This window comes from Colossoma macropomum, unplaced genomic scaffold, assembly GCF_904425465.1.
Source record: "Colossoma macropomum unplaced genomic scaffold, Colossoma_macropomum, whole genome shotgun sequence".
Classification (NCBI taxonomy): domain Eukaryota; kingdom Metazoa; phylum Chordata; class Actinopteri; order Characiformes; family Serrasalmidae; genus Colossoma; species Colossoma macropomum.
Window position 1 is genome coordinate 40,592,481 of NW_023494791.1, and position 15,610 is coordinate 40,608,090.

The following is a 15,610-nucleotide window of genomic DNA, read 5'->3' on the forward strand; positions in this document are numbered from 1 at the left end:
CTAGGTTTCGTACGTCTGATGTTACATTTGATTCAAAGGTGCCTAATTTCTTACGAATCAGTTTTCACTGAGAATCAGTATCTCAGTTTTGTCCTGATTAAGCTGCAGACAGTTTTGACATCTATTTAGAGATGTCTGACATGCAATTTATTAGCCTGTCGACGGAGTCTTGACTTTCAGAAATGTGTATTTGTATATTATTAGCAAAAATTTACTTCATGCTTTCTGACCACATTTGTTGTTTTCACAACTTTGTGGTGTTGCCAGAGAATAACATGGGAAGTGTAGCACTTTAAGCAAATGCTCTTTTATTAACATTCAGCAGTAGATGAGGAAACCTGCAGCTGCTGAAACGGCCAAGAGAGCAGGCAGGTCACTTCTAGCCATACACATTCACCCTACAGTGGGCACTAACACTGCTTAATCTACTCCACAGCCCAGCACAGAGTAGCACAAGTAATACATGTATATATCTTTAAGTTAACAATAACAACTTATTTACCACATTTAAAGTCTCCTCACCTTCCATGACCCTGTGCGTGTGGTCACTCTGCAGGGCCACGCCTCTTACGTGTCTATGACGGTGTGAGCCAGTAGTGGGACGCTACAGCTTACAGCTATACGGGAATTCTAATAGTTTCCCCATGAACTTTGACCGATTAACATCAGTAATTCTGCCATGTTCAGATTTCTCACTTTCTGTTTTATTAGACTTGATAGCCTGTTTTATGCTCAAACCGTGGGTGGTGGCAAACAGATTTATGTGAAATGTTGGCACGCTGTACACTGACAAAACAAAACAGATATTGACACACATGAGAAACGAGCCAAGCCTTCATAGCATCACTTACCAGAATTGGAAAAAGGTGGTATGCTGTAATAATCGGATTGTTATTAGATCACTCACACTCTCAGCAGTCTTTTTCTGACTGCTTTGATTGTGTTTGTACTTGTAATTAACTGTGTAAGAGAGACTGTTCAGCTGTTTACCTTTCAAATGAAGTAGAAATACATTTCCAAATCTGTATGAAGTAACTAATATGATTATGAGAGGAATATATCACAGTAAAGAAAATCAAAACTGGATGAATTTCTGTTGCTGCTTAATTTGATTTCAGTAGTAGAAATGTTCATAGGGTTTATACCAGGAAAGCCTGGAAAGTCATGGAAAATAAATGTACCATAATTCACTGAATTGGCTGTACCAACAAGGTGATTGGTTCTTTTTATTGAAGGGCAAGACCTTCCCCCATAAACAGACACCGTGTTGAGCACTGCAAGCTTTTCTATTCATTTTCCAACCTATGAACTGTCTCCTCCTCCTTTATAATCTTCTTTATCATGACAATTACTGGTAACATTTCTCCATTTGTTTCAGTGAGCTATAAGTGAGAAATAATTCATATCAAATCAAATGCTTATCAACAACAATAACAGAAACTTCCAAGGTTTCAACTTTTACTGAAAATATTATGACTTGCATTACCATTGGGTCAAATTTTAGAAGCTGGTCATGCAGAAATCCAGCTAATTCCAAAGGGTTTACAAACTGTTCTTCGCAACTGTATTTGCATTAGTGTTTGTGTTATGTTCAAAGTAATGTAGTTATATTCAGAGATATCAAGCTTTTACGCCACAGACTCTCAATGATTCGTCTCTCAGCTGTGGGAAATTGCCTGGGCTCTTTCTAGATTTGACAGCTTTGCTCTTTCCACGGAGAGCTTATCTCTGGCTTGGTTGTGGTGAGACATATCCCCAACATGGCAGCTAAAGCGTGCTAATGCTATCAGCTAGTTCCATCACTGCACCGAGCGCAACTACAGCTGTTCGCTTAAGAGGACTCAGGGCGATCGCTTTCCGGCTGTGCAGATTGCAATCCGTAACCTCTTTTTTTTCACCTCGAAACTGATGCAAAACAGATTGTTTTTGCTGTTGAAGACAGCTTCTTTGATGAGTTTCCTCTAAAGAATAAATTGCTCAGTGACCGGGCGTCTGAATGGACAAGGCACTGAAATAAGCTCAGATTAGTTTTTAGAGACTGTTGAGAATGGCTGTGTTGCATGTGAACAGCTTTCAGAGCACTGTTGGCCAGAAGAGATAGAGAGGCACTGGTTTAATACTGCTTGCAATATAACAAAGCAGAGCATGACCTATATTATAACATCTGCCATCTGCCATACATGCATACATTTGATTTAGAGATATTTTCATTTCATTATTTCATTTCAATATACAAAAGTGATTTCACATGATAGTCACATATTTAGATATTGATTCTAGCTGTTCTACTGTATACTGTGTTGGTTTCTGTTTGTGTTGTTGTGCTAATTATTTTCAGCCTTTTCTTGCTATTGCTTCTGTCCAGCATTATTGGAAAAGAAGACATAGACACCAAATGGTCAGCTTTTTTCCAGCTAGTACTTATGCATTATAAATGGGAAGATTTAACAAATGGTAGTCTGTAGTTTCAATATCATCTAAAGGCACACTAGTCATACTGATAAATGAAAGGATGCACTCTTAGAAAAAGCATTTTTTTTTTTGCTTGTTATTTTTTCTTTGGTCTTCTAGTGGGTCTTCAGACACCACCTCTAAAAACATGGGGTGCACTGCATTTCATGCCTAAAAAGAAGCAGAATGTGGGTTAACATGTCTGATGACAAGTAGGTAAACATGAGTGAGAACAAAGATGAATGATAAACATTTTGAAACTGACATACAGTCTTGTGCAGAAGCCACAAACCACTCATCAATTTATTTAATTTTCAGACAAAATGGCCATTGAGTACCATTTATTCTGCTGGTGGAATGTTTCTCAGAACTGGCCACCCCAGAGCTGAAGAATCCAAACCTCGTCCGAAACCAGGGAACTAGCCGTAATTTCTGGAGAATTGAAGTTTATTTCTTGCGTGCGGGTAACAAACACCTAGCCAGCCCGTAAAACAATGGACTGATGCAGTTTTATAGCTGGACTGATGCCAAGATTAGGCCCAGCCAATACATGACAAGTAACAAATGTGACAGACATGACCATGTAGGGATAAACAAAAATAGGCAGAACAGAATATTCTAAATACAATCACAGTACAGGCACACACAATACTGAATACAATGACATATAACACAGCATTCAACGCCTTACACAGCAGTACATTCTTTCAGAGCCCAGACCTCAGCATCACTGAATGTGTTTGGGTCTACATGGGTTGTGAAAAGTGAGAAAAGCAGCAGTTGGTACAGTGTATTGGATAACACCTCTGCCTTCTACACTACAAACTGGGGTTCAAGCACCCTGCACTATGCCAATAAGAGTCCTTGGGCAAGACTCCAAACACCCCCTTGTAAGTCGTAAGTCACTCTGGAAAAGAGTGTCTACCAAATGCTGTAAATGAAATTCAACCAACTTCTAAGACTGAACTTTGGAGGTGTGGAAAAATATCCTTGCAGATTTCTTTTAAACCTGAAAGCAAGTCTACTGAAAAGAATAGAAGCTGTAATAAAGACAAAGAGTAGACGCACTTAATACTGAAAAATATTGATGTTATATTTAGTTGACGCTTCCATGTAATTTTTCTGTTTGATATATGTGTTCTCTGCACATTTTTCCCCAAGCTGAAAAATGAATAAATTGCTTTTAACGGTTATTTTGACTGAAAAGTAAAGCCTTGACTGAACACCTCTAACGGAGGTTTTTAAGAGAGAATGGCTGAAATTACCTGTAATTCACATATGAAAAATTGTTAATTGTACTTATATTCTGATATTATAGCAAAAGCAGAAAGTACAACGTGATGTTGCCTTAAACTGCATCTGTAAAGCCATACTACTTAGTGAAAGTGACTCTGAGAGACTAATATACAAATCTTTAGATCGTAACGGAGATATAATAATAATAATAATAACTATATATATATATATATATATATATATATATATATATTAAAAAAATATAATTTGAAATGAATGGCTGTCTCTAAAATTCAGTATTTTGACATTTTCTCATAAGGTGAAATTTTTACGTAAAATGTGTCCAACTTCCTAGCAGCTGCTACAAAAGAATGCATTGGTGGGCTGAGCAGGCATAGGTCAGCTGATCTGATTTTGAACTCAACTAGATTCTGGGCAATTAGATAGGTAAAGATCTATAGGTAAAGCATATATCCAAAAGTACTGAGACAGCCCTTCTAATTAGTGAATTCAGCTACTTTAAGATGCACCCATTACTGATACAGGCATTCAGTTGCACACACAGCTTATACATTCTCAAAAGAAAAGCATTGCCAATAGAATGGGATGCTCTGGAGCAGCACACAGGCCTAAGGTCACCAGACCCATCATCAGCTAGAGGGGTATAAAGCCGCCCAGCATTGGGCTGTCGAGCAGTGGAACTGCGTTCTCTGGAGTGATGGAGCTCCATCCAAAACCTTTGGGATGAGTTGGACTGGCTGAGATTCAGAACTATTCATCCAGCATTGAAACCTGACCTCATGCTCTTGTGGTTGAATGCAATCAAATCCTCACAATAATATTCCAACATCTAGTGTAAGGCCTTTTCAAAAGAGTAGAGGCTGTCACTGCTGCAAAGTACAGGGAAAGTGCCTGTTAATATCCTTGATTTCAAAAGAAACATTGAACCTGGATGAGCATTTGTCTACAAACTTTTGGACAGTTTAGTGCATCTCTTCAGTTCTCGGATTGAATTTCCAGATAAAGGTCATTCTAACTTGACATCTTTTTTTCCTTTCAGCTCGACCCTACAGTGCAGAATTCTACTTTGACACGCCGAACCCCATTCGCATTCTCAAGGGCAATAACTACTCCTACAACCTGCAGTGGACACAGAAAGAGCCCACCGCTGTGGACAGAATCATAGGCTACTGGATCAATGTCCAACAGGTACCATACAGACGCTCACATTCACATGAATACAGCCGATGCTATGGTCACTTGAAAGTGAGTCTCAAACACACATACACATTAATTCTTTCCTGCAGCAGACCTATTGGCTGGTCAAGTGACATATTGGAAATGAAAGTCTGCTTATACTCTTTTCTTTTTCTTTCTTTCTTTATTTGGTTCTTTCTTTCTTTCTGAGTATTGAGTGTCGGTGTGAGTGAGTAAGTAGCCTGAATAAATGTTTGTGTTTATAATAGCAGTCGGGGGAATAGAGGGGCTGTGTGAGAGCAGACGGCTGATCGATTAGAGCTTGTACCGCATTAACAACACTCAGAACACACCCCTCAAAGGACAGACACCACACACACACACACACACACACACACACACACACACACACACACACACAGCTAAATCAGTCTGAGTGTGGCTGCTAATTTCCATCCACCTGTCTTTTCTCATAAATCCCATTTCACTCTTTTATTTTCTCACTTCTCTCTATTTCTGGAATCTTCTATCACGTATTTTCCTTTTCCTTCTTTATCCCACACTCCTCCTCACTTGTGAGAAGAGTAGACATATGATAATCCAGTTGCATAAAGAAGGGGAAAGTCAAAGGAAATAAACAAAAACAAAAAACAAAAACAAAAAACAACGAACTGTAGTTCAAAATTATTAAAAGCTACGGAGAAAACAGGACTCCCAACAACCATGCAAGTGATGGTAGACCACAAAAACTGTCCCCAACAGTAATTAGATCTTTCATCTTTGAGAGAGAGGAGAAAATCAAGCTGCTTCAGATCTGAAAAAAATCCACAGGTGTTACAAGGTTTGTTTTGAGCGTAATTTGTTTAGCAGCGTAATGTAATTATATTACATTATTTAGCTGACAAGCACATCCAGAGTGGCAATAGTAGGCAAAAGTAGTGTTAGGAGTCTTGCCCAAGAACTTTTATGCACTGCTGTTGGACCAGTAAAAGTAATTCCACTTTCTCATTTGACTGGTGAATAATATATCAGCCTCTGATTTATCATGAAGCCCTAACAATAATACTGAATCAGGGCAGCAGGGACCATTATTACTATTATAATGCAGTGCACTCATGCAAACCAGTCTCACCGGCTTTCGTTCAGTGTTAGTCACACATTTTTGAAGGCAGTTTTTTCCCCATGCAGTACTGTCTAAACATGACTTTATTCTTGATCCTGTGGACATTATATCTTATATAAAACCAGAAATGTGAGCATACTTTAGGAAATTTAATGTTATTCTGAAATTAATCAATAATCCTCTATGGAAGATTAGATCAGTAATCCACCATTGCAGATTATAGTCCTAAAATAGAGAGCAGTGGATTAGTGGTTAAGAGTAGCATGTAGGTAAAGATAAAGTGAATTCTAGGTGCTTCTAAAAGATCTATATTCTGGCCTCCTGCCAATCATTCTAACCCTGAACAACTCATTTTCAGTCACTTTTCCTATTGTACTAATAAGCTGGTAGATATAAAAAACAACCACTGCTACACTGTTAGAAATAAAGGTTCTGTGCAGGTATATTTTCTGTGCATCAAGGTACAAACAATGTACATTGTACTCAAAGGTACAACAGTGGTTTTAAGGTAAAATTGTGCACCTTAAATAAGCTTTTCCCAGGTTAAAAGTATGTATTTGTATCTTTTCATAACCAAATGTTTAAAACAGAACAATAAAATAAAAAGCCTAGAGACGAGACGGGGTGTGTGGAGTCAATTATGGTACAGTTATGTTCCCTGACTAAAGGCACTGAGATGTACCCTTGAGGGGCCCACCCCAGTGAAAGGAGGGGTACTGCCCCAGTGACAGTTTCATACAGTTTATTTCTGGGAGTGTTTATGAGATGGAAAAACATTATGTTAGTGTGCATTAATGTAACAAAGGTTTGATATGAGGTTTAACAGTGATGGTCATACATCGATACCTTCATCAAAAACAATGGTTTCATAATTTGTGAAATCAGGCATCTGGTAGCCTCAAAGGGGAATTCCACTAATTTTACACAATTTCTATATAATTAAATCATCAAAATGTAAACTTAGTCCATCAGAGTGATTTGATATTCAGTGCTGCATTTTAGAGCTTGTTGGCTCAAATGTCTTTACAGTGGTGGTGATGGGAACCAGGGGTCACAATGTCCACAGCGCTTATATAAATATTTTATTCACTATCCAAAATGACCAGTGAACCTACACGTGTCTTCTGAGTTTTATATCTAATGTTGATAGTAAAATGTTAATATCTAATGTTAAATAGTAAAAATCTGAGAAGGCTTTTTTTAGGAAATTGTTTTATATTACAACCACAGCATGTACTCTCCCCCGTGAATATTTTTTTAAAACGATGCCTCAGCCATCAAACATATTCCTAACCATCTCATGTAATAACTTTCTGTGAGGGAGCTTTTAGAGGCATACAGTTTCTCAGACATCTGGTTCCTTTACCACCACTGTGAACAGTTCTACGGAGTCATGCTGGTGACATCCTATATAAATAAAAATAATGCATGGCCATGCCTTATTAACACGTAGGAACGGGATCCTAATGTGTGGCCATGACTTAGTAAGGCATGGGCATGGGATAATTAAGTTGTGGCCACAACTTAGTAAGGCGTGGGCACAAGATCATTCCCTTCTAAGTTGTAGCCATGCATTAGGATCTTGTTCCCACACCTTAATAAGTCAAGGCCACGACTTAATTATTTTGTTCTCATGCTGTACTAAGTCGTGGGAACAAGATTGTGCCTTCCTAAGTTGTGGCCACACATTAGAATCTAGTTCCCCCACCTTACTAAGTCATGGCCACTCATTAGAATCTCATTCCCCTGCCTTACCAAGTCATGGTCACGCATTAGAATCTCGTTCCCACACTTTACTAAGTCGTGGCCATGGCTTAATTATCTTGTTCCCATGCCTTATTAAGTCATAGGAACAATATTGTGGCTTACTAAGTTGTGACCATGCATTAGGATCTACTTCCCCCGTCTTACTAAGTCATGACAACGCATTAGGATCTCGTTCCCACACTTTACTAAGCCGTGGCCACAACTTATCTTGTTTCCATGCCTTACTAAGTCAGGCCATGCTTTATTTTTATTTATGCAGGATGTCACCACCGGGGCTCCGTACAGTTCTGACTCTGACCACTCTCACAAAACTCAAACCACTTTGAATGACTTTGTTTGCATTTTACTGTTTGAATTATTCAGAAATTTTGAATTCCAATTTAAGGACTGCTGAACTTTTTCTGTGTTCTTGGTTATTATTGTGTTACATGGTGGCTTCGTTGTTACTATCCAAGACCACTCTGCCAGAAAAAATATGCTAATAAAGTGCTAACACTGTAACTGTGGAGATTTTTTCGGCACTGTAGAAATTCACACACACAAAAACACACATGCACGCACATTCTTTCTCTCTCTCACTCTGTCTCTGTCAGCAGAAACGCAGTGATGTGGACTCAGGCTTAAATCGGCTTGCTTTATTCCGTTTTGTATTTTTTTCCGATGTTTTCGCTGTTTACTGGGGCATCCGCAAAAAAAAAGGGCAAAAGCAAACGCTCTCTAAATGTCTAGAGGATGCCGACTCACGCCTGGCACACGAGTACCCAGGTGCACGCTGCTGGCACAGCAAAACACCTTCTCTGCTGGTGGCAGGAGAGTGTGTATGTGTGTGTTTTGTGGCTCTGTTGAATTTCTACTCCAACATTCTAATCATCTATTCATAAGAAGCTGGCCCAGAGCAGAATGGAGGAAGAGAGTGATGAATTATGGAGAGTGGCAGGGTTTTAAAGGGAGAGAAGAGGAGATTAGCCACTTGTCTTTGTGTGCATGAATAGCTAATCTTCTCCGCTTTAAAAATCTACCTTAAGTAAGAGCCTATAGGGAGCAGAGAATTAACATCCTAAAGCTGTTAAGTCATGGGCCGTCAGCTTTAAAGACAGCGTGTGTGCGGATGGGTGGGTGGGAGTGTCTGTATGTGTGTGAGTGTGTGTGGTGTTTGTTTTCAGAACAGCAAAGTCCAGAAACCAGAGAACAGCAGGGTGAAAGAACAGGGTCAGTGCTGACATTGTGAAGTGCTTTTCAGAGCATATCAGAAAACGTTTTTGTCCATTTCATTTCCGTAATTTCTTTGGCACTCGCGCATAAAACATCACACACAATGCAACACATATAAAAGCTCCATGTTTCATTGTTGAAAGATGAAAAACTATTTTTTTTTGTTATTGAGGTTAGGGTTAGGGTTAATTTTAGAACACTGATTACATATACAGTCATACGCAAAAGTTTGGGTGCCCATAGTCAAATTACATGTTTTGTTGATTTTGTGTAGTTATGTTATAACTGAAGTTTGAGGGGAGGAACATGCCTGAAACCCCTCCTTCTTCCAGTAGAATGCCCTATAAATTTACATCCTCACCTTCCGTTCCCATGATGAAGGTTTCGCAATCCCCACCGCCACCCCATCTCCTCCCTGTTCCTCAGTCCTACATCAGTCCAAATACAGCTGTGAGGAGTGGGTCTGCCCTTTTAGCTACAGGCAGAAGCTGATCAGAACTCCAGCCAAAGTTCTCAGAGTTCTCCATCCTCCCTCAATCAGTCTTCCCTCATACTACCACCATGTGGAAGGCATGGTCTGTGCTCACAAACTAAGTGACGCATCCTCTAGTGAGGTAGGTAATAACCAGTTCTATTTACTCAAGTACATGTACTTAAGTAATACATTGATGGACTTTAGAGCTTTAGCATTTTATTTTAGACCATTAGAGTCCCAAACAGAAAAGAAGAGAGCATAACAAAGTTGATAGATGATGGATTTACTAAGACGTTCCACTCCAGAACATGATTGTTTTTGGGAAGCTACTTTTACTTTTACTTGAGTTGTAATTTTACAGAAGTATTAATAATTTTTTTGTTAAGTATTAATATTTATTCATATATTGTTTAATGCACAGTTACCGTCTATTTGCAGAATTGAACAAATTGAGAAAAAAAACATGCAAAACATGTGGCCCATGCAAAAGTTATTTTATAGTTTTATATATATAAGTTTATATGAATATATATATATTTATATAAGTTATTTTAAAGCAAAGGTTTTTTATAGTTTTGGTTTGTTTTCCAGTTTGTTATACTCAGTAAATAAATAGAAATTTGCCAGAAAATATCAGTGTGTTCTCTGTATTTTCTTCTGAAGTCTGGACAGGCCTTGTGGTAGTTATCATTTTCTGGATTGTTATCGTGAGATAACGACTTAATTATCTTATGATCTTAAGATAACAAAGTTGTTATCTTGAGATCACAAGATAATTAATTTGTTATCTCAAGATAACAATTCAGAAAATTATAGCGACAGCTCATGGCCTCTCTGGACTTCCGTAATTTTCACTTCAGTCAAACATGTCATTTGACCAGGGGTGCCCAAACTTTTGCATACCATTGTAGGTACTGATACTAGGATAAACTACACTACTATATACTATTATAATATTATAGGGCTGCAACTAACAATGATTTCCATAATTAATTAAACGGTTAATTACGGATTTGATGATTAATTGATTAATTGGGAATAGAAAAAGTGCAGCTAGAAGTCTGTCACTAACTAAATATTTCACAGTGTTTATTGGCTTTTATCAAGATTAGCAATGCCACAGGACGAAAACTCAGACTGAAAGGTGCAGCAGCATTAAGGAACAATACATGAACAAATCTTACATGACAGTCCAAGTTCTAATATGGACTCTGAACTATTACATTGCTATTCAAATGGATGAATATATATATTAGTGTACATTGTATTGTGTTATGTTTTGTATAATACTTTGCCATATATATATGTCCTAAGACTGTATGAAAACAAGAGTGTGTGTGTGCGTGTGTGGTAGAGTGTGTGGGTGTATTATGTTCATAACTAAGTATTCTTTCCAGCGCAGAGTGGTGTGTTTTGATATGTTGCTCTTCAGGGGTCAAGAGCACAAAACTTTTTCTGTCTTTCTGTCTCGTCCAGAACAACCTCGCACGTGTTTCTGTATTCGACTGAGTTTGTTTGCAGAAAAAAGCGATGTACTGAATGTATCTGATTTAAATATATACATAATTTCTATATGAATTAAATATACTACATCAACACAAATACTGCCAGAAGTCTGTACACTGAAAGACAAAATTATGGATTATCATTTCAGCTTATTCAGAAAAGCAGTGCTCTGGAGAACAAGTAAAGTCCCTCAGTGTCAAATCCTATATCACTTCTAAAGTGCAAACATTCTTCTCTTACACCTGACTCACCAGCTCATTAACAAGCCTTAAGGAGATCAATCAGACGGGTTAAAGCAGAGCAAACACAGCTCAGAATAGAGGCTGAGATGATCACACGCTTAGCAATTTACATGCAATTACATGTGTTTACTGATGGAGCGCACGTGTGATTCCACAAATGAGGTGCTGTTTGTGTCCAGCTGATATTACATTTGCAAAGAACTATGTAAAGTAAAGGCAAAAGATATATTACACATAGATAAACATGCTGCAAACACAGAAAGCACATGCAGCTTCAGAAACGCTGCACAACCAGTCACAGCACAGCGGAAACGTTTCCAGAGGACTTTCAAAGGGGACGGAGCCATTCAAGCTTTTAAATTCTATGCAGCAAAAATGTTTCACTGGTAAAAGTGAGCTTTAAACTTTTATTTGAGGAGATAACTAACATCACGATATAGTGATGGGAATTAGCTGTACTGTAATGTTCAAATAACAATGCCAGATATGACTGATAAGGCAAGGCAAGGCAAGTTTATTTATATATAACACCTTTCATACACTGCTGTCATTCAATGTGAATGAGAATAGAAAATGAAAACATGACTAAATAGATTTAAAGGAGAAAATCATTAAATTAAAAATCAAATTAGAAATGAAATTAAAGAAATACATGAAAAAGTTAGATTAGGATAAAAAACTACCATAGTATAGCTATGACGTGTCAGACAGCTAACTAGCCAAGGAAGCCATGAACTTGCTGGCATGTGAGTCTCTGAGGTCTTATCAATTTCTGCCAGTGACCTGCCAACACAGATATTTCATCCCCTTTGAGAGTCTTTCAGAAACATTTCCGTTACGTTGTTGCTCACTTCTATTGTGATGTGATGATGTTTTTGCAGTGTTTCTGAAGTTGTATGTGTTTTCTGTATTTGCAATTCATTCTTGAAGTGTAGTTCAGGTGTAAGCATGTTGATAAAAGTGCTTTCTGAATTTGCATTTGTGAGTTTGCAGCGTGTTTTAATGGTGCTGTGCATGCAGTCTTGTTGGCCACCATACCTTCACAAGACATTGCATCAATCAGATTCCTTTAAAATCATGGAAAGAAGAAAAGTAGGGTTATGTTCAGCTGGTATAGTGTAGTGGGTAACAACGCTGCCTTCTACGCTGTAGACTGGGGTACAATCCCCTGCCTGGATAAGCACCCTGTAAATGTTCTCTCATTCTTTTTTCCTTATTTTTAATGACGTGTCACTTGGAAAGTACTATGATGTAACTCAAATGATACATTTAAAGTATATGATTCATTTAAAAAATAGCAAATCATTAGAATGTCCTCTTTTCTACATTTTTCTTGCGCTTTATTTTTTCCCCTGAGGTCCACTTCTAACATTTGTTTGACCGTTGTTTTTGTACCAAAATGGTCATAATTCCATGCATGTTTACTTGACCATTTTCCAACATCTCTCAATCCTACAGAATTAAAACAGGCTGTTTTTGTTACTGTGCCTTTAAGACTGACAGATGTAAATGACCTCTGTTCTGATTGGCTGACCTGTATTGCGCCTTGTTCAGTGTGACTGGGTGGGGTTTAATCTGCTATAAGCTGAATAGGTGGATTTATGCAAATGTATTCATTTTTGTGACATCACAGAAGCAATAGTTTCAAAACAGGGTGTTTTTGCAGCTCAGTTTCCACTTTAACAATATTGACACATTACATAAGTCAAAAAGTTTAGGAAGATTCAGTTTTTCATGATATCGGCCCTTTAAAATATTAAGACTTCATCTTTCTTTATCACTTCGCTTCTCTGTCTCTGTCTCTGTCTCTCTCTCTCTCTCTCTCTCTCTGAGCCTGGGGGTATTGAAGAATCTTACTCAGCAGTTTTCCTCTTACTAAACCCTCTAACGCTTAGCCTTTTAAAACATAACCACACTGCAAACTGTGAGGGGTTTCATTAATGAGACCGTTCTTTTAGACAGACAGAAAGAGAGAGAGAGAGAATATTATACTTATAGATTCTTTAACTGTTTGAAAAATATGAGTATCACATAATTACAGACATCAAAAGAAACTCTGCAATTTACAGTAGCTCTGCTATAAATGTGAAAGACGTCAACCTGTGAAAACATTTTCATTGTTGACCTGTTAGCTAATATAAATACAGTACATGCTACGCAGTCTCGTTCAGGAAGAGCTGACAGCGTTGCTGATATGCTCACATATGTTCTAAGCATATTTACAATCTCTGAAATATCTGTAGCAAGCTTTATTTGCTCTCTAAAATAGACTGTCGCCATATGTTACCAGTCACTGGAGAATTTCATATGTAATGCCACTGTCTTGCACTCTTTTGCTCTGTTCTGTAGATGAATGGTGCTAGCTGTAGGGGTGTCTTGGATAATTGTGTTGTGTGCTTACAGTACTAAGCAGAAGTCAGAGACAACCTTTCATTTATTTCCTTTTCAGTCAGAAGTCATTTTTTTTTTACATTTGCAGGAGATATTTTAAGGAGATTATATATAAGATAATCCACTTGTATGAGGGTAAGGTCAAAGGAATAGAAGTGAATAAATAAAAGATTCAAAAACTGTTCAAAAATTATTAAAAGATACAGAGAAAATGAGACTCCTAATAACAGGACCTGGTAGACCATAAAAACTGTCCCCATCAGATAAACAGTACTTAAAGCTTTCATCTTTGAGAGAGAGGAGAAAATCAAGCTGCTTCAGATCTGAAAACATCCACAGGTGTTTCTGTCCATCCTTCCACTGTGAGGAGACGACTCAGCGCTATGGGTCTGAAAGGATGTGTAGCTGTCAAGAAGCCCTCACTGAGAAAATGAAGCCTAGAACATTTGCAAATCAGACAAGCTGCTGGTGTCAGAACAATAAATCAATCGATTGACTAATCAGTCAACCTTTATTTCGACTCAGAAGTACACTGAGGGTGACCATTTACAATGTAGCTGAGCAAATTACAAGGGATTGAAAAAGTTGAAATGAAAGAGGATTCAATTGTTGAGATGTAAATGAAGGAATTCAGAGTAGTTTGAGGTGAAGTGGTTTACTTTAGAGACAGCTACTGACTCACTTCTTTATAAGGTGATGATAGCAACCAGGGGTCATGATGACTACAACACAAATATAGTCATTTTATTAACTATCCAAACCCACTAGTTATTCTACATGTGTCTTGAGAGTTTTTATATATAATGCTGATGATGGTAAAGTAGTGTAAATCTGAAAAAATAAGTTCTTTGGCGACTATTTTGCCTCCCAATACCCTGCATTTAGCTCTCCATCATGATTGAATGTTTTAAATTATGTAAGGAAATCAGGGCAAACGTATTAAAAAAGAGTTTCTCAGGCTTCAATCAGTGTATTCATAATTATTTTGTGTAATACTGTTTGTTAGGGAGCTTTTGGAGACACTAAATTTTTCGAATGTCTGGTTCCTATCACCACCACTGTGAACAATTCTGATTCTGAAAGTTTCTCAAGAACGAAGCATTTCACACCAAACCACTCTGAATTGCTTTGTTTATATCTTAATCATTTTATTACGCAGAAATGTAGAAAAATTGATGGAACGTACCAAACGACAAAGGGTGTTTTGAGTGGAAATGAAGGGTGTGTCTGATTTTGCATAGTACTGTGTGAGAGAGATGGAGGTTTGCACGTTCCAATTGGTCCGTACCCGCAGGGTGAATCCCACTGAGAGAAAATCGCAGTTCACACCCAACCTCTGTTCTCACGCCTCATAGGAAACCAGTGATATTTATAGAGAACAAACTCTTACACTGAGTTTGTGTGTGTGCATGTGTGTGCGTGTGTGTGTGTGTTTGTGTGTGCGTGTGTGTGTGTGTGTGTGTGTGTGTGCACGCTTATATATCCACATATGCATGTGGAAAAATCCTATTCACATAAACTCATATTAATTTAACATTCTCGCATAAATATGCAAATGATCTGAGCTTCTGCATACACACAAATGCAAAGTCATGTTTTCTTACACTTCATCAAACACACAATCATAAATATTCATGCAGGTTCATGGAGATAAACAGCACATCACTAATTCCTAATACACAGGAGGACGGTGGCATGTTTTATGTATATAGATGCAGTGTGTAAAAGAGAGGGACGCTCTCTTTCTCTCTCTCTCTCTCTCTCTCTCTCTCTGCCTCTCTCTCTCTATCTCTCTCTCTCTCTCTCAATACCATACCTTTAATTAAATTTAAACTCATACTCTCTATTGTAGTCCGCCTTTGTCCTGAATTGCTGTGGCCTAAGCCTTGGACTAGGTCAGGGGTCGGAAACCCAAATGTTAAGAAGAGCCATTTTGTCCTTTCAACAAAAATCAAAGCACCTTGAAGGCCACCTTTATGTCCATTTTATTGAAGTAACGTTTCATCATCT

The 15,610-nt window shown here is 38.0% G+C and overlaps 1 protein-coding gene across 1 annotated transcript in view; it reads left to right on the forward strand.

The window, feature by feature from the left end:
* Positions 1-15,610, forward strand: part of LOC118811099 (MAM domain-containing glycosylphosphatidylinositol anchor protein 1) — a 323,781-nt gene that overhangs the window by 231,720 nt on the left and 76,451 nt on the right. Inside the window, exon 11 of the mRNA XM_036575308.1 lies at positions 4,748-4,896. Within this exon, the coding sequence (XP_036431201.1) occupies positions 4,748-4,896 (149 nt within the window). The remainder of the gene's footprint in view (positions 1-4,747; positions 4,897-15,610) is intronic.